This window comes from Psittacula echo (genome assembly GCF_963264785.1).
Source record: "Psittacula echo genome assembly, chromosome: 3".
NCBI classification, from domain to species: domain Eukaryota; kingdom Metazoa; phylum Chordata; class Aves; order Psittaciformes; family Psittacidae; genus Psittacula; species Psittacula echo.
Genome location: NC_137736.1, coordinates 119282466 through 119306801, shown reverse-complemented (window position 1 = coordinate 119306801; position 24336 = coordinate 119282466). Strand labels below are relative to the sequence as shown.

The 24336-nt window shown below is 38.8% G+C and overlaps 1 protein-coding gene across 3 annotated transcripts in view; it reads right to left on the bottom strand.

Moving 5' to 3' along the window:
- The window catches only part of GRM5 (glutamate metabotropic receptor 5), a gene marked incomplete at both ends in the record, with an annotated part of 251483 nt that extends 228109 nt beyond the window's left edge, over positions 1–23374 (bottom strand). For 2 of the 3 annotated variants that reach the window (XM_080614211.1, XM_080614212.1), the window contains one exon: positions 22687–23365. In XM_080614211.1, coding sequence (XP_080470337.1) covers positions 22687–23365 — 679 coding nt within the window. Of the gene's footprint in view, positions 1–22686 lie in introns of all 3 variants that reach the window. The other variant, XM_080614213.1, reaches the window with a different exon arrangement.
- Positions 23375–24336: the final 962 nt, after the last annotated feature.

The following is a 24336-nucleotide window of genomic DNA, read 5'->3' as shown; positions in this document are numbered from 1 at the left end:
TTCTTTCTTTGTGTAGTCAGTCCCCAACTAGAATCTATTCCTACGCTGACAAAATTTTATTGATCAATTGTTTTTTTCCTGTGATTTGAAATTAGCATACTAGGCAGCCCAAAATCAATTAAATTATTGGTTTAGAATGATGCAGATTCCCACTATGTGCAACACTACATTCAATTCAATCCTGTTTTCTTTTTTCTTTGCACATTGGAGTTCAAAAAGAGAAGGGGACAGGAGAATGAAGAACAAGTCACAAAATTACCTCTATTTAAGCTAACTAATAAATAACAGACCATTTTTCTTGTCTCCTTATCTAACTTGAACATGACATAACCATTGGTTTATTTGAGTGATGGTGTAGATTTTAACATCAGGCTGTATACGCTCTGTTCCATTTATCAGGGTGTACTACATCCAGTTTATAAATTGCTGGTTTTTCCCTATTTGCAGCCATGAAGCTCAGCTCATTTCAACAATAGTTATTGACAGTGTTTTTTTCTGAGAAATGAAATCAAGGTAACCTGAAAATTCATTATGTCTTACTGTCTTCATCAAGATTAAACATGCCAATGTTCTTACAAGCATTTTCTTCTCCTTGCTGTTGTTTTCAAAGGTTGTGGGAGTGTGCTTTCAGATGCATCTCAATTCAGTTGTTTCTTCCAACATGCATATACATATACCGCTGAAGATCATGCACGTACTGGAACTTGAAACAAAACCAGGGCACAGCTGCAGTCTGGACAAAAATGTTTGTCTATTGTGAGACTATTCTAGAGCCACATTCACCTGAAACATTGGAAATCCTTCTAATATTCAGCTTACATTTATTAACTATTTTCTTTCATCCATCATTTCCATTCAATGTTATGTGTTTAAACCACTAACAATATTGCTCAGGCTTCATTTTGCTCCACTAAACAAAGAGAAACCTGGGATCCTGCTTCGAGATAGGCTCTTCTGATTACACTAATAACCCTTATGCACTTTGATTCTCTCTTCCCCACGTATCAGTAACTACCAGTCTGCAACAACTTCATGATGATTTACAGAATCCAATATAGCAGGACAAACATGCTTCTATTTTTCCTAAAAGTACCACTCCAAAATCCCATTGGCTTTTTACATATTCGTATCATATTGGCTTCCCCTTTCTCCCACACCCTTTGTTCCTAAGTGATGAACTCTCAGGGAACCACAGAAATGAACATTAATCAGTAAGGAAAAAGGAATATTTGTGGCAGGCAAGACAGGAACTCTGAGCTTCACATTTAGTCAATAGAGATCATTATGCACTTAGAACCACTCTAGAATCCATTTAAAAGCTTGAGTCCCCCTTGGCAGGTGCCAGAATTTCATACTGATTTACAGAAGCACCTTAGGATGACTGTGTCCCTAGATTGGAATATATAGGTAGATACCTAAAAGCAGGGAACATTTTAAGTGCCTGATATAATTTTTTCTAACCTGGTCTCCAAAGCCATCTATTTTTTCTTGTACAATTGCTCTTTTTTCTGTTTTCTACTGCTTAAAATTTTTCCATCATTAAAAAGTCACAGGGATTAAACTAATTCTACTTACATCAGTTACAAAAGTATTGCGTGAAACAGTGTTGACCACTAAAGACCTCTGTGAAGAACCTTACGTAATTTCATGCCTTCTTTCCCCATGTCACCCAGTTTCCTGCTCACTTCAGTTTCACAGCAGCATTTTCCAGCTACTGGGAAACCCTAAGCCTAAACTCTAATTTCCGCTGTAGCACTTTATCAGCACTTAACAAGCTTGAACAAGGAAACTCATACCACATTTTCTCTCTTTAGGGAGAAAAAGATAAATTTAAACCAGCAATCCTATGGAAAACAAAAATAAATAATTAGAATATCTGGATCTTACATTTACTTCCATATCCTTTTCTATAAACTTTGTTCGAAAACAAATATGCTACACATACATGATCTGTGGATAATAAGATTATTACACCTACACAAACATGCATCAAAGCATACCCATTGTCTTTGCTACTCTCTAGTATCACACTGCTGCCACTGAAAAAATATTTTCTTTAAAGAACCTCAAAAAGATGGTCTAAAAGCGTCTCTAAAAAAGACCTTGCTGCTAAATTCATGATTTCACAGATAACTGGTCTTAATCTTATGGGATCAAGATTATCCAGCAATCCCTTTGGTTTTACTGAAAAGTTTTTCTTCCATTTCAGTAGTGGTCATTTCTGCTTCCATATTCCTCTTCCTACTATTTAACAGAATTTGCCTTCATATTCTACAGACTTCATCTTTATGAAGACTGTTATGCAGCACACGTAATTTTAAATACTTATCTAAAGTACCCAAGTTAGGAAGGCAGTAATCCAAGGTCACTAATGAAGAGGTTAAATAAAATGGAGGGTTGAATCATCCCTTGGAAGGGTCTCTCCATGGAATGGATAGGGTTTCTGGAAAAAAATCAGTTATCAGCTTGAAGAAAAATGAAACTGAGCCATCTTTTCCACCACTTCTATGCCAAGAAATGTTTGTTTTGTCTTAGGGCCAAGATTGAATTACTTTTAATGTTGACTCAATCTGTTCTTCTTGTTCTTCGTAACTTTGCATACAGCAATGGTAGACTTCAGCGATCTGTTTTTATTTACTTTGTGAGATTTAGCTTATCTTGACTTTTACAGCTTTTACTTTATGACTATTTTAGACAAATCTGGTGGTGTTCTATGACAGGGCTATGGGATTGGTGAATAAAGGAAGAATGACTTTATCCAGGTAGATGTCATCTACTTGGTCGTGTGCGAAGAATCTAACACTGTCCAGCACAACATCCTTCTTTCTACACTGGAAATGCATGGATTTGATGAATGGACCACCAGCTGGATAAGGAATTGGGTGGATCATCACACTCAAAGAGCTGCAGTCAAACGTTTGATGTCTAGGTGGAGACCAGTGACAAGTGGCATTTCTCATTGGTTGGTATTGGGACCAGAGCTGTTCAACGTCTTGGTCAGTGACATGGACAGTGAGATCGAGCGCACCCTCAGCAAGTTTGCCGACTATGCCAAGCTGTGTGGTGTGAACAACACACTGAAGTGAAGGGATGCTGTGCAGAGGGGCCTGGAGAGGCTCAAGAGGTGGGCCCATGCGAACCTCATGAAGTTCAACAAAGCAAAGTGCAAGGTCCTGCACCTGGATCTGAGCAATCACAGGCACAAATACAGGCTAGATGGAGAATGGACTGAGAGCAGCCCTGAGGAGAAGGACTTGGGGGTGTTAGTTGATGAGAAGCTCAGCATGACCCAGCAGTGTGTGCTTGCAGCCCAGAAAGACAACCATATACTTTGATGCAGGGCTGCATCAAGAGAAGCAAGGCCAGCAGGTCGAGGGAGGTGATTCTGCCCCTCTACTCTGCTGTCATGAGACCCCACCTGCAGTCCTGTGTCCTGCTCTAGGGACCCCAATATTAGAAAGATGTGGACCTTTTGGGTTGGATCCAGAGGAGGGAAGCATAGATGCTTAGGGGGATGGAGCATCTCTTCTATGAAAAGAAGCTGAGAGACATGGGCTTGTTCAGCCTGGAGAAGAGAAGGCTCTGGGGATACCTTACAGCAGCTTCCAGTACAAAAAGAAGGCCTACCAGAAATCTGGAGAGGGGTTTTTGACAAGGGAATGAAGGGGCAGGACAAGGGGAAATGGCTTTAAACTGAAAGAGGGGAGATTTAGATTAGATATTAAGCAGAAGTTCTTCCTTGTGAGGGTGCTGAGGCGCTTGCACAGGGTGCCCAGAGAAGCTGTGGCTGCCCCATCCCTGGCAGCGTTCAAGGCCACCTTGGACGGGGCTTGGAGCAATCTGCTGTAGTGGAAGGTGTCCCTGCCTGTAGCAGAGGACTGGAACTGGATGAGATTTTAGGTTCCTTCCAACCCAAACCGTTCCATGATAATATATTGATTTTTTGATATCCAGGGTACATTATTTGAATAAACTTTCTGAGGAATTTTAGAGCTCTTCCCTCCATTCCCAGTGGGAAAATCTATTCTCAACAGATCCCATTTCAATAGACACCTTTAACTGGGATGAAAACCTTGGATAAGAAAGCCATATATGCCTTAGTGGCCTTTTTGTTTCATTTGAATGTCTGATGCTGAGTAGTTTAATTTACATTATTCATTATTTTTATTAATATCTCAAATACCTGCTTTTTTGAAATTGCCCATCTTCCAATAAACAATAATGTTTATACAAAATATATTCATTTAATTAAAACTGAGTGAGGTCACAGCTAGCATTTTTTAGTCTCATTATTCTTTCCAATAAAACAAAGCACATTTAATAATACATTTTTACATATTAAGTATCTCAATAATAGGTAGAAAGCTGCAAAGGAATTATGATCCTTGGAAAACAAAGTAAACTATGCAAAGATTCTAATGGAGTGAGAAATCTGTGTGTTTGTGCTTGCAGTCATAGCTGCTTTCTCTAATATGTGCCTGCAGGTTAAGAAAGACATTTATCAGGAAACCAAGGTAGCATCTATATTAGTATATTAAAGCATCACTAGAGAACATTCCTTAGTACTGAAACATGATTCTCTGTGGCATTAAATTGTTATAATAGTCCCTGAAATCATTTTTGCGTGGATCAAATAGGTCTGTCCCAAATAATTCCCAGGCACAGTTGGAGAGAGTGTGAGTCATGAAGTATTCAAAATAAGCAGGTCTGGTATGATCAGATTGTATCAGCTTTTCAAGAACAAGCAAACGAAGATTCTTCAGGTATAGCAAAGGAGAATTCAGACATACATGGCATTTGCTACTATAGAGCTCTCAAGGAGAATGCTGCTTCTTTATGTTCACAAAAGGGCTTCTGCATAAAGGAAGACTGGACAAGGGACAGGACAAGTAACATAGATTGGTCTGCATCCACTGCTTAGGTCCAGTCCTCATTATAAAAGATTTGCCTTGTGCAGGGATCATTGCACTGGTTCAGAAGGGAGGCATGATATGAGTTAGCAATTAGAAAGTGCAGTTCTTAAGCTGAGCCTTTAATCTTTTTTTATTTTGTGATGTGCGCATTCCCAGGGAGATTCCATGCCCTGTCCCAAGCAGCTTCACGTTAATCTTTTTCAAAAAGACTAAGATTACTTTTAGAAATATGAGAAATATAAGGTTTTGACAGCAGAACTGGAATAGTGTCCAAAGTTCCACGTGGGTGCTCAATCAATTTCAGGTACAATTTCAAGCTACCAACATATTACAAGCACCATTTTTCATCTCAACACAAATATGCAGAAACAGCATTTCGTTGGCCATCAGTGGTCTCCAACAAGTTTATTCCAAGGTGTTGGTTTCACAGCATTTACAATAACAGAGCTGGTTTTGCTTCATACAAGACCAAAGGGTAAAGGGAAAAGTATTCCAAGGAAGAAAAGCAATAAACTGATTTCCACACACAGTAAATCCTTGACAAAACATGTAATCAAGGCAAGCAGGCAATTTGTTCATTAGCATTGTTCTTATTCTAGCAGATAATAAAAACTTGTCCAACATGCATTCAGAAGTCTATTGTCTATCTGTAAAGGACATTTTTTTGATTTGACGATTCTTAGCCAGTTGAACTGCTCTGAGTAGAAAGAGCAAAAGAGTTCAGAGCACTTGCTGAACCAGAACCCTGCAGAGTACATGATGGATTGAAACTGCCATCTCTTTTTGTCTAATCCCTGCACTTTCTGGACTAAAGAAATAGAACAGTCAATGAAAGAAAAAGACTCGGGCTTTAACAGTAAAGTAAGTCAAGACTGCATGTGCTACTATATGGAAATAGAAATTCTTTTCATAAATTACTTATAATTGCATATACGTGCAGGAGCTAAGGTGAGAGTGTGGTCAGTAGGTCAAGAGAGGTTTTCCTCACCCTCTACTCTGCCTTGGTGAGGCCGCATCTGGAATATTGTATCCAGTTCTGGGCCCCTCAGTTCAAGAAGGACAGGGAATTGCTTGAAAGAATCCAGTGCAGAGCCACGGAGATGGTTAAGGGAGTGGAACATCTCCCTTATGAGGAGAGGCTGAGGGAGCTGGGTCTCTTTAGCTTGCAGAAGAGGAGACTGAGGGGTGACCTCATCAATGTTTACAAATATGTAAAGGGTGAGTGTCAGGATGATGGAGCTAGGCTTTTCTCAGTGATGTCCAGTGATAGGACAAGGGGTAATGGGTGTAAACTGGAGCATAAGAGGTTCGATGTGAACATCAGGAAAAACTTCTTTACTGTGAGAGTGACAGAGCACTGGAACAGGTTGCCCAGGGGGGTTGTGGAGTCTCCTACTTTGGAGATATTCAAGGCCCGGCTGGACAAGTTCCTGTGTGATGTACTCTAGGTTACCCTGCTCTTGCAGGGGGGTTGGACTAGATGATCTTTTGAGGTCCCTTCCAACCCTTGGGATTCTGTGATTCTGTGAGGGTACCTTGATGTTACATGTCATTCAAAAGCTCAATAAGAGAGAGGGAAAATCTTTCAGTTCACATTAGCAGACAACAGAATAGCCATGATGCACAAAAAAAAAAATGCTTGTGGTAGAATAAAATAAAAATAATTTCATTGGCTTGTGAGAGAAATCCTGATGTTCCTGTTGAACATCCTGGCAATGCTGATGTTGTATGTACGCTGATGGTGCAGTGCAGAAGTGCATGACAGGGTGCTATACAAGCACAGCATTGAGTCAAGGATATATAGCTCAGACCAAGAACCAAACTAAGCACTCAAGAAGTGATTTTTCTACAACTGGTTTATTCACAGACAGCTCAGATATCCCTGCTTGATACTGAATTCCTGAGTAACTCAGGAGATTGCTTGAGACTGCAAAACTTGGGGTTTCAGTGCTACTAACCTAAGAAAGGCTAGACACCTAACTAATATGTAGTTTGTAAATAGTTGGTGAACACTTCTTACTTTTTTTGGAAACTATTCGTAACCTTAAAGAAACGTGTGATTGAAAATAAGGAAATAAACACCCTTTCTTGCTACAAAATCCTTCCTATCAGAAAATGTCACTTGGTAACTTTTTGGAGACTTTTCAGTTGCAAAGATTACACTGAGTGAAAAACCTCACTATGGACTTTAGAATTAGCACAACAGTTTATAAATTAAAACACTTCAAGCAAAGCCTATAAATAGACCATAATCACAATCTAACGAAATCCCTGAGATATGTAATTACTTGGCATGTTGCCCCAAATACTTTTTAGATATATTTAAACCTAAAGCAATCAGTCTTATTATTTATTCAGTACATTCTACATGCCAGGCAAAATGCTAATCTTTGAAGTCAGAGCATCTTCTCACACACACATGCAGATTAACAAAATAATTTCACTGCAAATGTCACCATTGCTATTTTTAGAGGACAATGAAAACAGCCATTGGGCAGATGAACTCTGACCCATGGCTGTCCTGAGGTGTGGTGTGTAGGTGATGAGACTATGGTAAACTCCAATAAGAGAAAATGAAAACACACCAAAACCCACTCTTTCTATTTTGAAAAGCTTTATTCACTTTAAAACCCTCCAACTCTTACTCTTTCTTATAAAACGTTTATCTATTTTCTACAGAGAAAACAGAAGGAAAATGCTCTAAAAATATTTTCCACACAAATGCAGAGAACAAATACGCAGAAAAACTTTCAAATATTGGCATAGTTCTAGCTATGATTTTTCACAAACTCCTCTACAACACTGCAAAGTAATTACTCATTTCTTGCTTATGTAATGAAGCTAGTAGCACCTCTACCATGATCATATCAAAATGACATATTTATCTAGCTAGAAAGAAACCATCAGCTTATGAGAAGTTATTAACATGATTGATTTGAAGAGCCATTTTATAAAGAAATATTCAGTCATTTCCACTTGACATTTTTAGGACAAATCAACTGCTTATAAATGCAAACATGGTTTTGAGTTATTGCTGTATTCCATAGTCTGCATATGCTTGAAATTTAGTTATGTCTGCAGAAATATTTAGTCCCTTGAGAGCACCTTGCTGCCTTCTCAATTCTGATCTAAGAACAACTTCAGGTCTTGTACTCCCCCCTGAATCTGCACAGACAACAGCCGAAGGACCTAATGTGGCACCTCCCATATATTAATAGATTATGATCATCAACGACAAAAGATAGACTAGCATAAAAGAGACCAAAGGTCTGGAAAACAAGATAGGTGTTGTGATTGACCTTCAGGAAAACACACCAGCTTTCAGTCCTTTGGTTCCCTATTAGTAAAATCATAATTAATTTATGAAGCATTTCTGAATAGGCTCTTGAGTGTATTAAGTACTCAGTTCCAGACATTTGTTCAGTGAAACAGTTCATCTTAAGCACCATTGCTGGTTTTGCCCTTTGTTTCTCTTAACCTTGTTCACTTGTCTTTCTCCTTCACCTAGACCTTTGATATCCTGACTCTTATTTGCATTCACGTACAATCTGCATAGGGTTCACTCCCACCCTTCCACAGCCCACCTGATCTAGATGAAATCTAAGATGAAATTGCTGCAAATGGCATTATGCAATGCTGATGTCTGTGAACCGAAATCCCATCGAGACAGACAGGACAGGGAAAGCACTGCCACATCCAGGTCACTTTGGTCCAGACTGTCTGTATACAGAGGATGGCAATGGTCCATTGTTTTAGGGACTGTGGCTACCTTTGGCCAATATTCTTTAGGACATGACTGCAAAATACTGAAATGCAACATTCTGAGAAACCTGGACAATTCTTTGTTATTTATCTGTACGCACGCTCTGACACTGCCCTTCTCTCCCCAGACCTTCCACCTTGGAAGCAAACCTCACCTTTTATTTGAATTATATATTAAAGCTTAGGTTCTACACATCTTGATGAAGCTGCGCATGTTGCAAATGTAAAATGAACTCCCTGATTTGCATAGGCAAACCTACTGTAAGTATCTGTAAGGCCTATGTATGTATAGTAAATGGATCCTTCGGGACTTGCACCTGTATTTTAGCTGGGAGCATAATTAGGTCCCATATGGTTAATGAAATGTAACATGTCAGTATTTTGTAGGCTGAGATTTGTCACATGGAGGTGTTGGATGTAACACCCACTCTACCAACTGTTCAAGAGAAGAAAAAACAAAATCAGTTAAAAGATTGTGTGTAAAAGAGAAATAGGAATCAGCCTTCAAGCTTTCGGTTTTCTAGGCTTCCAATGTCTTCTGTCTCTCTGCTTTCTTAAGGGAGTCATGTCAATCAAGGTACTTCTCAATAATGTTTCATGGTACCTTCTCTAAGGGTGCAAACCTGCACTTGGAAACAGAACATGTACACAAACTACTTATTTGTGAGCTTCTCTGCCCTACATTACTAGGAGTGTCTAACTGTCCCTTACTCTCCAAAGCATTGATCCCCACAATGCTTCCATCACAAGTTTGAAATGTGGGTGTTTGGAGCAAATGCTTCAAAGACACTCATGTGTGCCAATCCTCAGCCTACAAAATGCCAAACCGTTACAAAATCATTAAGCAGGCCCCCTTGCAGATGGCTGGAGGCATGTCCACAGCAGGCTACAGAAGGGGCTGCAGGCGCACGCAGTGTAGCTCTGATCTAGCAGATTGTGCTGAGCCACTAGCTGAGATCCTCAGCACCACAGCGTCATGTCCCATGCTGTACTTCCCAATGGACTGATCAATTTGAGCACAATACTGTAGTGATAAAGCCCAATGCAACCTTGGTGTATCTGTGTGGTGGGTTGGCCCTGGCTGGATATCAGGTGCCCACAAAAGCCGTTCTATCAATCACTCCTCCTCACCAACTGCACAGGGCAGAGAACATATAACAAAAGGTTCATCTGTCAAAATAAAGACAGGGAGAGATCACACCAGTTACTATCATGGGTAAAACAGACTCAACTTCAGGAAATTAGTTTAATTTATTACTAATCAAATCAGAGTAGGATAATGAGAAATAAAACTAAATCTTAAAACACCTCCCTTCTTCCCAGACTCAGCTTTACAACTGATTTTCTCTATTTCCAATGTGGGCTTCCCACAAGGTCATAGCCTCCTTTGGGCACTCACCTGCTGCAGCATGGGGTCTTCCATGGGCTTCAGGTGGATATCTGCTCCACCATGGACCTCCATGGGCTGCAGGGGCTCAGCCTGCCTCACAATGGACTGCAACACTGGCTGCAGGGGTATCTATGCTCTGGTGCCTTGAGCATCTCCTCCCCTCCTTTTTTGCTGACCATGGTGTCTGCAAGGATGTTGTTATCACATATTCTCATTCATCTCTCCATCTGAAATTGCTCCCATGCAGTAACTTTTCCCCTTTATTAACTGTATTATCCCTGAGGTGCTACCACGGTTGCTGATGGGCTTAGCCTTGGCCAGTGGTGAGCCCATCTTTGAGACAACTGGCATTGGCTCTATAGGGCATGAGGAAAGTTTCTGTCAGCTTCTCACAGAAGTCACCCCTCTGCCACCCCATAACCAAAGAATCACAATGCAAACCCAATACAATCTGAACCAGTCTCTCCATCATAAGACATGGCTGTAATCTCTCAAATTTCATCAGGCCACACGTGTAGTCCAGGAGAGCACAAAACTGGGCTTCCCACTTCCAAATAAACCATCCCAAACTCCCTGTTACAGAAGCCACTGCATTGTCTTGCTTTCCACACCCAGTATTCTGAGGTTAAATTATCAATTTGTGGTGATTTAATTTGACTCCTACTCCTGACCAGAGAGTTTAATGGGGCTAGAATAAGAAATAATACTGTATTTCCATCCCAAAGAGACATATTCAAACTTTTTCAGCTGATCTAGTTGCTTATTGCAGCAGGGTTGGGCTAGACGACCTTTGCAGGTCCCTTCCAACCCAAACTATTCTATGATTATATAAACAACAAAGGCAGAACCACAGCACAGATTTGGGGATGTAATAGTCTTCCCTCTCATAGCCTGGCTTACTGTGACACAAAAGATGTGGGCGGAGAAGCTTCACCCCTGGCCTGACATGGTCATAAGCAACCATGTGTGACTGAGAGGCTTCTCAGTACCTTGCCTCCTGGGTCAGCACCATTTACATGTCACTCCTCCCACAGCGTGATGCCTAAAGGCACTGTCTAGCCCTGCCTGAACAGCCTGTGAACAGCTCACATAGCAGAATCTGTCCGCATAAACTGTTGGTTGAATACACATGAATAATGCATAGAGCTGTAATAAAATCAGCTTGGAAGCAAGGTTAAAAAAGGACTGTTTGCCTGGATGATTCAGACAATTCTAGTTAACAGGCAAGAGGCCAGAGGGAGAGGTAAGGAAGGTCATGCAATTGAAGAAACAGCCAAATAGGAAGTGGTAGAAGAAAAGAGAAATTGGTAAGTCTACAAATCAAGTAACCTTCACTCCTCAATAAAACTAAATAGCAGGATGTTATAACTATAAAGCTTATGTTCCTTAGCTGAATCTCAGGTAGTTTACTAAAAGAACTGCATTTCTACCTTGCCCCAGTCCTTGCATAAATCCAGCTTCTATACAAAATCCATAAGGTTGAGATCCCTGAATGCATACTGTACCAGATGCTTCATTTTGAACTACTTAAACATTCTGACATTTATGCTTTTGCATAAACGCCTTTGGATTTGGGAAAAAGAAATATAAATCCCCCTGTAGAAATTCTAAGTTAAAAAACCTGTCAGGCCCTTATTGAACTAGACATAGACCATTTACTTACCCCTTTCAGTAGGTTTGGAGGTACCAAAAAAGAAGTTGAGTATCTAAATACTTTGTACAGTGGGCTTTCAGGAAGACATGCAAGCCAGAGAAAGAGAACATTTAATTCTACTTCAATATTTTTTTATACCCCTTAAATTTGAGCTAGTCTCTTGCCTTCCCTTTAGAGAAAGAAATAGGTCAGACAAATTGCCTGTCTTTTTGCATATGTATGAAAATGAGCAAGGTAACTTCACATCCCAGAGCGCTGTTGGAAGAAAAAAAAATTATGAAGCCCTTTATATATATAACCATGACTGAAGACAGATGAGAAGCTTATATTCAAAAGATGATACACACACTCTCATATTCTCATTTTGGGCACATATCCTAATATATTTGAAAGCTTCTGCTAACATGAAAAGGGTTTGAATCCTGTATTTTTGTGTGGCAAATATGAAGGACAAAGGAAGAACTACATACTTATAAAATGCAACCTGAAGTTCTGTTCTACTCATAAAACTGAATGAGCAGTACCAGCAGTTTTTTTTACTAATATTCCTCCTTGGACTTCTTTGGGAAACCTGTAATAAAATTATTTTCTGAGCTGCAAAACGAGCATGGAAATGAGAAAAGTGGAGAACCCATTGCTAGTCCTCCCTCCAGAGAAGGTACAAGATCCCTTTCCAAATTGCTAGCTTTTGCTCCTTTTCCATGCCTAAATATAGTTCCACCTGCTGTCATGATGCATCTCTGCTCCTTGTTCAGCACAGCATTGAGATCACAGCCATCTACAATACTTTCTGCAAGCCAGGACACTCCCTCAAGAGGATATCACAGTGCTTCCTTACTGCTTGCTCATCTTGCTTACAAAGACTCTCTGAAACAACCTGGCAGATAGAAGGTGAATAAAACATAGTGTTGGGTTCTTCAAGTGCAACAGATAATTTGGCCAAGAACCTTGTTTTGATGTAATTGAGAATTAAGCTGGCTATGAAGATTGCTGAAACTGATGAAGATAAAATACAATTTCAGCTTATCTTTCACCTTCAAGACTTTGCTTTCAAATGATAAAATAACCTGGTTTTCACTAAATGCTATACATGCAAGTTAAACAGCTGTCCTGTTTTAAGACAAAACAAATGCAGAATTGCTGAATAATATACCTAGTTAAAATCAGATATTTTTTAATAACAATCTAGACTTTAAAGTTTGAACTTTAGAAGACATCTGGACTAAGTCTGAATTCTTCAAGTGGAAGATCTTTAATAATAGTGTGCAACTTTGATGGCCTTTCTTTTAGACAGGGCTTGGTTGATAGGTATGCTTCAAGTAATAGCCGTTCTTCACATATTGTCTGTCTTTGACAATGTAATTTATTTTATATGGAGGATTCCACATATATCACCTGGATCATGTAGCTGGCCAGCCATGTCACCAGACACTTCTAGAGAAAAAGAAAATCAAACACCTCAATTAGAGGAAATCTTAACTGTTTTTTTCCAGTCAGCATATTTAGAAGGATGAGCTAAATTATGTTAGCTTGAGAACAAGACTGTGATATATGAATGGGATTGTCTCAAAATTCAGTTGCCAAGCTACATGGTAATTGTTCTGTTAATAACCTTCCCAATCTCTACTTTAATGTGTACACATACAATGTAGTTATGTATAATAGTCTGCATTACAGCATGGTATGCCTCCACATCATCAGAAGCCTACAATCAGATTTTAGTAAGATAGATGTAATGTCATCCTCTCTCCAGTGGCTTCCAAATTAAATTAAGGCAGAGTCTCAAATTTCTTATTCATCTCCAAGATCACTGTCTTCTGCATGATTCAAGAATCAGCTACTTAGAACTGCCTTAGGAAAGACTGAAAAGGTTCAAAGATTCAGCACAGGCCTTTTGGCTTTCTTAGCTTTCAGAGAAATCACAAGTTAACTCTTGTAAGTAGTACAGGAAATGGTCTTTCGAGTATGGACCAATGTAAATATCCATTCTGCTCTTTAACTATACAGTTAAACTTCTGTGATATTAAATTACATACAATATGCTTTTGATGCATAAAGACATAGAAAAATGCAGGGCATCTTCCTTTTCCTTGTTTATATGGGAAATTAAATTCTTATGTAAAGTCTTGTCATACATGGGGTCTTAAACTAGCACTCTGAGTTCTCATCCTAGTCCTTCCAGTAACGTTGGGTAGCACTTTTCTCCCTCTTCTTCTTCCTAGCTCCCATCACAACAGGGCCCTGATCTCCCCTGAATTTAATATATATAAATATAAATATTTTAATATATAAATATTTAAATATTATTTAATATTAAATAATTTTAATATAAAAATGTTTACATAATATTTACTATGCAAATATTTAAATTTAATTAATATATATATAACAGCATCTATGTCAAGGAATATAAAATAATGTTAGGTTTTTTGCTTTTTTACCCTTAAAATCTAGAAAAAATTACTTCACAAATTCATGGTTTAAATTTCCCATTACAAGATAGCATGCATGGAAAAAGAAAAATCTATGGTATCAAGAATAAGAAAGACAAGGAATACAACTGATGCAAAAATGTTCTTTTGAGCAACCTGGTCTAGTAGAAGGCATCCCTGCTCGTGGCAGAAGGGTTGGAACTAAATGATCTTTAAGGTCCCTTCCAACACAAACTATTCTATGATTAATTAAATGCCACAAATAATCACAAATAATGAATAATTGGACCTAGTTCATCAACACCTGCTTAATGAAATGTCAATGTATCCAAAAATCTTTAATTTTTGTACAGGATTGGTGGCATAAAAGACATGCCGAATAAAATTGGTTGGGAGAGAATCTTCCAGCTCTTCCCTGAGTAAAACACTTTTTATCTAAACTGTCAACATTAATATTTGTGTAAAAATTTTAAAAGTTGGCACCATTTTGAATGAAGTTTCCATTTCACTCACAAAGTTATATTTATCAACTCTTTTAATATAGCCACAAGCCAAGCAGTTTATTTTGATTGACTTCTGAATTTTATCATAGCTTTCATTCACTGAAAAATTGTTGTTGTTTTGGCTCTCAATTCTGACCTGAAGTAAAACTTCAGGAACTTTGTATGGAATATCTGTTTTCCAGTCAGGTCTATAGCATGCAGTCTTTCATCTCAAAGACAAAATATCAACGAGGGATACAAGAAAGTGAACTACTGTCATTACTCATGTTTGTCTGATAGAATACATTAGAAGGACCATATTTCATAAAACTGATCTTACCCAGCAGGCACTGTGCAGTGCAACCTTACTTCCTGAAAGATTTCCAAATGTCGTGGTTTAAGCCCAGGCTGTAAATGAGAACCACGCAGTCTACTTCTCCCCCACACCCTTTCTTCCCTCCCCCTCCTGGAGGGACAGGGAGGAGAATCAAAAGAATGCAACTCCCACGGGTTTAGATAAGAACAGTTTAATAACTAAGGTATAACACAAATCACTACTGCTACCACCAATAATAATAATGATAAAGGAAATAACAAAGGAAGAGAATACAACCGCTCACCGACCGGTACCTTGCCCCCACCCAGCAGTGATCTAACCCTTCCGGGAACTCTCAGTTCCACATCCTGGGCATGACATGCTGTGGTATGGAATACCTCTTTGGCTAGTTTGGGTCAGGTGTCCTGTCTCTGCTTCCTCCTGGCTTCCTCTCCTCCCTGGCAGAGCATGAGACTCACAAAGTCCTTGGTCAGACCAAACATCAGTGTTATCAGCTCTGTTCCCAGGCCGAAAGTCAAAACCACAGAGCTGCAACAGCTACTAAGAAGGAGAAAAACTGACTGCTACTGCTAAACCAGGACACCAAATCTCATCAACTTGATAGATCCCTCCTTGAATGAAGAGGTGCACTCTGGGAATGGGGACAAGAACTGTGACATTGCTAGGCCTAAGGCAAAAGACAAATTTAAGATGAAGCTGGAGGTTGCTGGACTCCCACTGTCTCTTCTCAGTGAAGGCAAGTTTCATGACACTGTGACTTTCATTGAGTAGCTAAAGAGTATAAGTGACAGAAAAAGTGACATTCAAACACTTAGCCCCAAAAGAAAAGAATCAAAGCAATATATTGAAGATCCAAATGTTTTGCTTTTTGCTAAGTCCACCTTGTATCATTCCTTTCAAAGTGATCTTGGGTTGTCTGGGTGGTTTCTTTTTTTTTAGCTTTAGAACACTACACTTCCTTGTTCAACTTCTGACGGTATTTCCCCTAAAATCCTTCATTTCATCCCCATTTCACTCCAGAGTATATATCCCTAGTTTTGTATTTTTCTATCAGTCAATTTACTTTACAGTAGTTATGTCTAGCCTGAGCAGTCTGCCAGTGATGTGAAAATGCTGTGTAGTTCATCAGTCACTGCAGAACAGAGTAAATATTAACTTGATGCTACTTCAGTTTTCTATCTCAGTATTCCCAGTTGATTGATAGCATTTCCTTACTTTTCACAGTTGCAGTGCTAGGATAAATATTTGGAACTGGGTAAAGAAAGTGCCACATTTGTTATAGATGTCAACATTCAATAAAAATAAGCAAACACCTCAACAGGGTAGGACTGGAACTGAGTTTTTCTTTTCCTATGTTTTCTTTTAGATGGGAAATATTCTTTATTTTGGGACAAGATTAGGGGGATCAAGAGCATATCAAATTGTGTAAATCCTGATCTCAAAATTTTTGACACAGTTTAAGAAAAAGTAATTTCAAAAATAAAACCCCCTAAGTCATTATTTTCCCCAAGGGCAAAATACAAACTTTGCTGCAATAGAACATTCTTCAGGCTTTAGGCAGGGCATTTTTAAATTTTCAGATTTTTACAAATAAATTTTTATTGAAACTGAAGATATTTTCATGGACTAATAATGACCTTCTTTGTATATTATTTAGGTGGGGTTTTTTCTGCATCTGAAGTATGAAAAAATATCACTTAAAATAAAATTAATCTAATTTTCAATCATATTATCATCATGATCACTTACTGAGGTGATCAGCTCTGGATGAAGCACGTTCTTCAATGAAGAATCATGGAGTACAGGGGGATTTCCTGAGTCAAGGAAGCCTCAGGGGAGCACAGAGACCCACAGCCCATGGTCAAACAGACAGAAATTCCCCCTGCAGCACATGCAGAAGGAAGCGGGGACAGTAATACAGAAGAATGGAAGACTGCAACACCAAGGACCTGCAGGAGGAAGATATTTTCCCCGACGCCTGACGTGCCCTTGCAGGGCTGCTTCACTACTGTGCATACTGAGGATGAAAGACCAACCACATTAAGATGGATGCTGGAGCTGAATAAGGCAGCCACATCTACTCCCCATATAACAACCAGCAAAACTAAGAAAAGGTGAAGGGTGATAGTAGCAGGTAACTCTCTTCTGAGAGGAACAGAAGAACCCATTTACTGACATGACACACTCTATAGAGAAGCGTGCTGCCTACCTGGGGTTCTTATCAGGGGTGTCATGGAGAAACTACCAAGCCTCATGCTACCAAGCCTCAGTCCACTAACTATTATCCACTGCTATTGTTTCACAACAACAGAGGATAGAGGAGCCATCAAGGAGAGATGCTGGTGGTGAATTTGAAGCTCCAGAACAGCTGTGGATGCAGTGACCACGACAAGGTACAGCCCAAGATCCTTAGGGCAGCAAGGATGATGCACAACAAGCTCACTACCCTGGGCTTCAAGAGAGCAAATGTTAGCCTCTTCTCTGGCAGTGTTCAAGACTAGGTTGGAGGGGGTTTTGAGGTACTTGGTCTAGTGGAATGTGTTCTTGCCTATGGCAGGGGGTTGGAACTGGATGAGCTTTAAGGTCCCTTCCAACTCAAATCATTCTATGATTCTATGACTCTGTGATTCTATGTTTTTATGATTATATTTTGTGAAAAGCAAATAATATTTGTGATCATAATGTAGCTTTTGTATCTAAAGGATTAAAATATGTAGTCCAAAAGAAAAATCTCTGCAACATCATCTAAGTACAATTTGTTTAAAGCAGCAGGTTTAAGGTCAATTGGTTGCAGGTCTTTCATTTATTTCTTCATCCTATTCTCACAGACTATGACTAATTTTCATTTTGCTCTTTACTTCATAGCAAAAGATGTAGCAAAAATAGTTTTGCAACCATGCATATTTGAACAAATCACATATGTGAAATAACTCTCCTCTACAGGAAAAATTAGGTTCTGTTTTTGTTATGCTTGTTTGAGTACCTCCTAAGAAAATGAATGTGAACCACCTCTTTACATGCACTTATGATAAATTTGAATGGAGGAAAGTGATATTAAACAAAGAGGACTTTGAAGATGAGGATGAGGATGACATTTGCTTCAATGTTTACCTGCAAAGATGTCTAAAGAAAATGTTAACAAAGTGTCTTCTTTCTTAAGGCTGTGCTCAAAAGTAAATCACACCTTTTACATATTAGAGTGAAATTTATCCCTTGCCGCTCCCAATAAATTTGACCTATTGTGCTTCAATTGTACCCCTGTGCAATTCTATTTTTCCAGCATACATCACTTCTTAATTCAGAGTGGCAAAATAAATGTTTTCCAAAAGCAATAAAAATTGCCTTTCAAATTACTAATACATTGGGCTCCAGGCAGATTTTAAACACAGACTCTAGGTGATTGACCTTGTTTCCGACTAGGAAGGCCTGATCCAAATGTCAGTCTAGTTAATGGGAGTGTATTGACTTCAAAAGGGCTTTAAGAGGCCTTCAAATCACAATGATGGGAGACGAGAAAATTGCATATATTTTCCTCTGATCTTTCACAAACACCAGGTAATGCTTTAGCAATGAGAAATAAGGCAAATATTTTTTTGCCTCTTGTGGCAGACAGCAAGCTTCCCCCTGGTTTCCCCGACCATTTCTGATTAGTTGTTCTGTTGAGTGGTTAAGCACGAAAAGCCTGTGACAATGCTTCAGCTGCTTGGCCCATTTGCTTGACAACCATCGCCACCCAAAATCCAAGTAAAGGCACTTATTTTCTTCTCTACAGCCTTCTGTGTACATTAGTTTCCCTGGGGGTGGATAACAGCTACATGAGCTAAATAGGATTCCTAAACATGCTCTGAAAAATCAGGGAACAAAACTAGGGGGTTTCTCTCTGCTGAGCTACTTTGCCTCAGAGAGAGGCACAGACTGAGTTCTAGGCTACGTTATTGACTTGCTGTCTGTCTGCAAAGTCGGTTTTAGAAATGAAAGTTGGTTTAGTTTAAGGAAAGTTTGTTTAAGATCTGCTCCTATCACATTGATGGAAAAAAAAACCAACCCAAAACCAAGCATCTGTAAGGTCAGCTGAAAGAGTTAGATCAGTATGCAAACCTCAAATAAAATGGTCTCCAGCACACCCTGCATGCCTGTTGTAGCAATCCAGAAAGTTGAAGGCACTTGCTTCAAGTGTTAAGTCCTCAGTGCAAGGAGTTTCTGATCAGTTTCCCTTTTTGTCTGTTCATTCCTTCCTCCCCACCACACACTGTTAAAATCTCTACTCATGAGAACACAGTGTGAGCTTGACTTCAGAATTTATGAGGATGTTTTTAAGAAGTGCCTTTATGGTGGTAAAGTGTTTATTTTAAAGCCAGATTGCTTGAGAGTAGAACCCCTCAGATCATTAAATGCAAGGAAGGAAAAGTTGAAGAATGAGGGAAGGTAATAATATCAGTGGCACATATCATTCCTGACAAACCTGAACAAGAGGAGTTACAACCTAAGACTATCCAAGACTTGCAAGTATTTCTGATTGGCATATGTAAAACACTTTGCTGTAAGTGGAAATGACTGTTGCTTTATAAGAAATATCCTTCATTTGTTACTCATATTTCCTGTTAATTGAATTGCAGAAACTTCCTCCTTCAAACCACAAGGGCTCCACTGACAGTAGTGTTTGCTGCCTTCCCATTTTTAGGAAAAAGAAATTACTCTTACTGCTTACTAGTACACCTTGAGACATCACCTAGATTAAACTGTGATGGTAAATGTCAAAGGAACAAAGCTTATGAGAACTTCTCAAAATGTTTGTGCATATTAAATATGGAAGTCTTGAATAAAGATTTAACTACACAAGTCTAGGTCAACCTCCAAAAATATTAATCCACTGCAGACACAGATAAGAAGGATAAGTAGTATGTGCAAAAGGAAAGATTCGAACAAGAAGCTTTTTGTTATGAAACTACGGACTTAACGCCAGGCTTTTCCTATGCTAGACCAAAAAGAGACCTATAACTTTATCTGCTGATGAAACTACTAAAGCCATCAAGTGACCAAGCTTTTTCTTCCTCTTCATGTCTCATCGTCCAGCTTTGAAAGAGAGGACCCTCCCTCTCCTTGGAAATTTTCCCCAGAAACTAAAGATCATATTTCCCAAAACTCTGGTTAATTCATGAATATTAGCTAAATATAATGAATGCAGGTGGCCAGAATTATTGGAAGTGCTGAAAGAAGGATGGCTTTCAATGGGTTGACAAGAACCTAGTTGACAAAAATTGCAAGAAGCAAGATTCGATGATTTTTTTTTTCTCCTGTTTTGAAGTAGTACCTGCGAACGTAGGACATTGAGTACAGGGACATATTCAGAATTGTTTACAAGTAAAAAGATACTATATTAAAAACAAAACAATTACAAAAATAGAAATAATATAAATAAATAAATAATTCCTTTTTTGCTTGTTTACTGAATTTCTTTTCTTTAACATTTTACTATAGGGATTTTTCATGGTGGTTTAGAAAAAAACCTGTTACTGGAATGGATAACATCTGCCATTATCATTGGTAAGTACCCAGAACTTCAAACATATCACATTTTAAAGAAATACCTGGACTAGTTTGTACTTTTTATCAGATTGCACATACCATCTGTTCTATTGATAGAAAACATTTGTGTGTTGTTATTTAACTGGAGAGTATATTCACCATGACCACACTATATAAATGGATGATAGAATCATAAGGTTCCCAGCACCCAAGTTTAATGTTTGTTCACTGAACTCCAGAATTATATTGCTGTAAATATGCTATGAATGATACAAGCCCAATATGAAGCCTCAGAAATTGACAGTGTACCACCTATCTTGTCCACTTTAATACTAACAGAAGTGGGCAAATATACTAGATATATCATTCATTTCTCCTTCTTCATACTCAGCTCCTCTGTCATTTACTACTCTTGTCTTGCCCCTAGAAGCTATCTCTAACTTCAACCCTTGTGTCCCTATTCCCTTCTTTTCAATGAACAGTGCAAAGTTCCTCTGCCATAAGATTAATATGCCATATGTTACCATCTGCTCCAAACAGTGACCACAGGAAGTGGTAAAAGTATTCTCACTCCGTGAAGAATCAGACCTTGATATAAGCTTTAAATTCCCATGCTGAATAAATAAGCATTCCGTCTCAATAAGCAAAGGTGTAAAAGTCGTTCATCAAAAGTAATCAGGATAGAAAATTTTATGCTAATGTGATACATCAGTTGTGTTATTTTTGACCATGATGTTATTCATACATATTTGGGAAGTGAAGGCTGCACACCAAGCCATGCCAAAGGCATCAGCTGGCACAGAAAACCTTCACTACATGATGTGACGCAGAGTGATTTATACACTGTTATATTAAACTGATAATATATTCGTGCATTCCCATACAAAAGAGGCTGCAGTTATTTACCAGCTTTCATTATGGTGGAAACATGATTTCAATAATCTGCATGCAGGTTCTAACTTACGGGTTTTTTTGATACTGCAGAATGAGATCTCTACATATCTGTAGGAAGAAGATCTCTACATACTAGCACTGGCTCAGCAGCCCCTCAAAAAGGTCTTTGAATAGCATGAAGTCTGCCAGAGAAGCACACTCAGTGTGTGGGAAGGACAATCTGCTTTCTATTGGTTGTAATAAATCCAGCAGCATCTGCTGCTGTTCAGCAACGTTGCCACCACTACTGAACCTCTTAATAACACTTTTCATTCCCAGATAATATTCTGAGCTTTCCATTCGGTGTTCACCTCTTTGAACAGAGATGACTTGGTGATATCCTAAAATTCATCACAGAACCTAATTCCAGAAAACTCATTATATACTGTTGTCGTTAAGCAGGGGCTGGGGAAACCTGCTGTTAAGGCAGTATGAAATTCTAGTCCTTATAGCAAGATGAACCCACTCAACTCTGTCAGTACAAGGAATAATGATATCAGGTAAGCTTTTCCATGGCTGTGCCCTTTAATCATGCACTCTTTTGAACAATGGGTAAAAAGCCTAAGCTCTAATTCATAATAAAAAGAGGAAAGCAATTTAGCACACAGTTCTGATTTTCTGGACACCTGACGAAGCATAAATATGTGAATAATATTCGAGGAGACTTTCCTTGCTCACTCCTGAAACCAATGGCCAGATGCACAGCAAGAATTGTGCGCAATACTCCATGAAGTACTATTAAAATTCAAATATTAGCCGGAATTTCATGTTTTCCTGTATTCATGCCTCTGTGGCTCAGATATTAAGCAAGAACACACTCTGACTCAGCTACAGTTTCAAATTTTGATTGAGCTCTCTTATGCACTAGGAAAACCAGACATTTTCTCGTTATGCACTGATACTAATATTGTAAAAATGATTATTTTACATAAATACAGTGATTGGTAGATAAATAAAAATAAATCCATGTCAACTAAATTAAATTAAGATCACTTAGGAGATTCCAGAGTAAGCACTTTTAGCAATAAGTAAACCTAGGGCACACACAATACCATATTTCAAACTTTGTTATCAGCCATTATCAACATGATGCTACTTCAGCACTGTAAAGAATGTGAAGTTATTATTAAATAAAGTAAAAGTCTATCCTGCTGACAACTGACTGAGAAAAAACCAACATCAAACATCATTACCTATTGGACCAGATTGAAGCAGTTCAAAGTCATTCTTAGATGGAAAAAAAAAAAAATCTTTTACCTTCAGTATGTACAGCAGAAACATAGGTCCAGTTATAGCGCTTGACAATGTCCACCATAGCCTTTGCTTGCTGTGCATCAGATGGAACAACTCTCATAAAATACTTGAACAGAGTTTTGTCGCTTAGGTCCATGCTTGTGGCAGAATAAGCAATCTGAGGTATATTGAAAAGCTGCAACAAATTCTGGACTTGGATAGCAACTGAGCTAGAGCCAGGTCCAATGACACCAACAATGGGTTTCTTGGAGCGGAAAGATGATGATGATCCATCCACACATCGAACCATCCCTTCCTCTTCTTCTGATGAAATAAGAGAGTCCCTTATAAACTCAATGCTCTGCTCCAGAGCCACAGCAGAATGCCAGCAGGAGTCCCTTATTTCACATCCTAGTGTTATATTTGGCAGCAGTGTGGGGTCCAAATTAATTCTGTCAAGGGTATGTAGCATTGCCTCCACTCTCTGAATGCCATACTGCTCTCTCACTGCTCCACATTTCCTCTCATGAACCTTGTCAACGGTTGGTTGATGATGGACAGAGAATAGAGCTCCAATGATAATATCACCAGGCATGTGTGCAACCACCCTTCTTTCATTTGCCTGTGCTGAAACCAAAAGCCTGAAGTTCCCACAGACATCTTCCTTCAACAACAGGATTGCAAGGAACAGCAAAAGGACCATTTTAGGAAATGGTTTAGGCTGGTAGAGACAACATGATGGAACAAAATCAGAGAGCTGGTGAAAAGCAGTTATCAAATTTTTTGGATGAAAGGAGCACTATGCTGATGGTTAACCAGGAGTTTGCGTGTATTCTCTAATGAGTCGTCATCATCTCCAGGTGGACAGCTATGCAGAGCTGTACACGTGATCATAATCCTCATAACCTTCAAAAATAAATAGAGAAAGAACTTTAAAATTAGTCATAATGTCAGCTTTATAATCTGTTCTAAAGTTGAAACTATTGCTTTTGTCAATCATAGAATGGTTAGGGTTGGAAAGAACCTTAAGATCATTTACTTTCAGCCCCCCTGCCCAAGGCTCTGTCCAACCTGGCCTTGAACACTGCCAGGGGTGGGGCATTTACCACTTTTTTAGGCAACCTGAACCAGTGCCTCACCACCCTCATAGTAGAGAACTTCTTCCTTGTATCTAACCTGAACTTCCCCTGTTTAAGTTTAAACCCATTATCCCTTAATACATTGTCTCCTATATACATTTACTTCCATCATTATCAAACTGGAAAACATTACGGTACTTCAGTGTTTCACAACCTTAGGCTTGTACTTCTGCTGGTATAAATCAGTGTCTTTCTTTCTGACACTCTTATCTAAAAATTCTTTTGGGAAATACTTTCCAAAGCACAAAAGACAGACAAGTATTTAATTCCATAGAAGAAAGATGCTGCCATTCCTAATGTGTGTCTTTGAAAACAAATCCTTTTACTTTCAGACACTTTCTATATCACAAATGCATGTGTCACACTAGTGTACCAGAGGCAGCACTATGTCATCAGTTATAGCACTAGGAAGCTGCTGTTAACAGAGTTGTTCTTGAAATATTCTAAGGTATGCAGAATCTGATTCTTCAAATCTGTAAATCCGTAAATCCGTTTTTTCTTTGTAAAACATAACATGAAACAGATTAACTTTTAA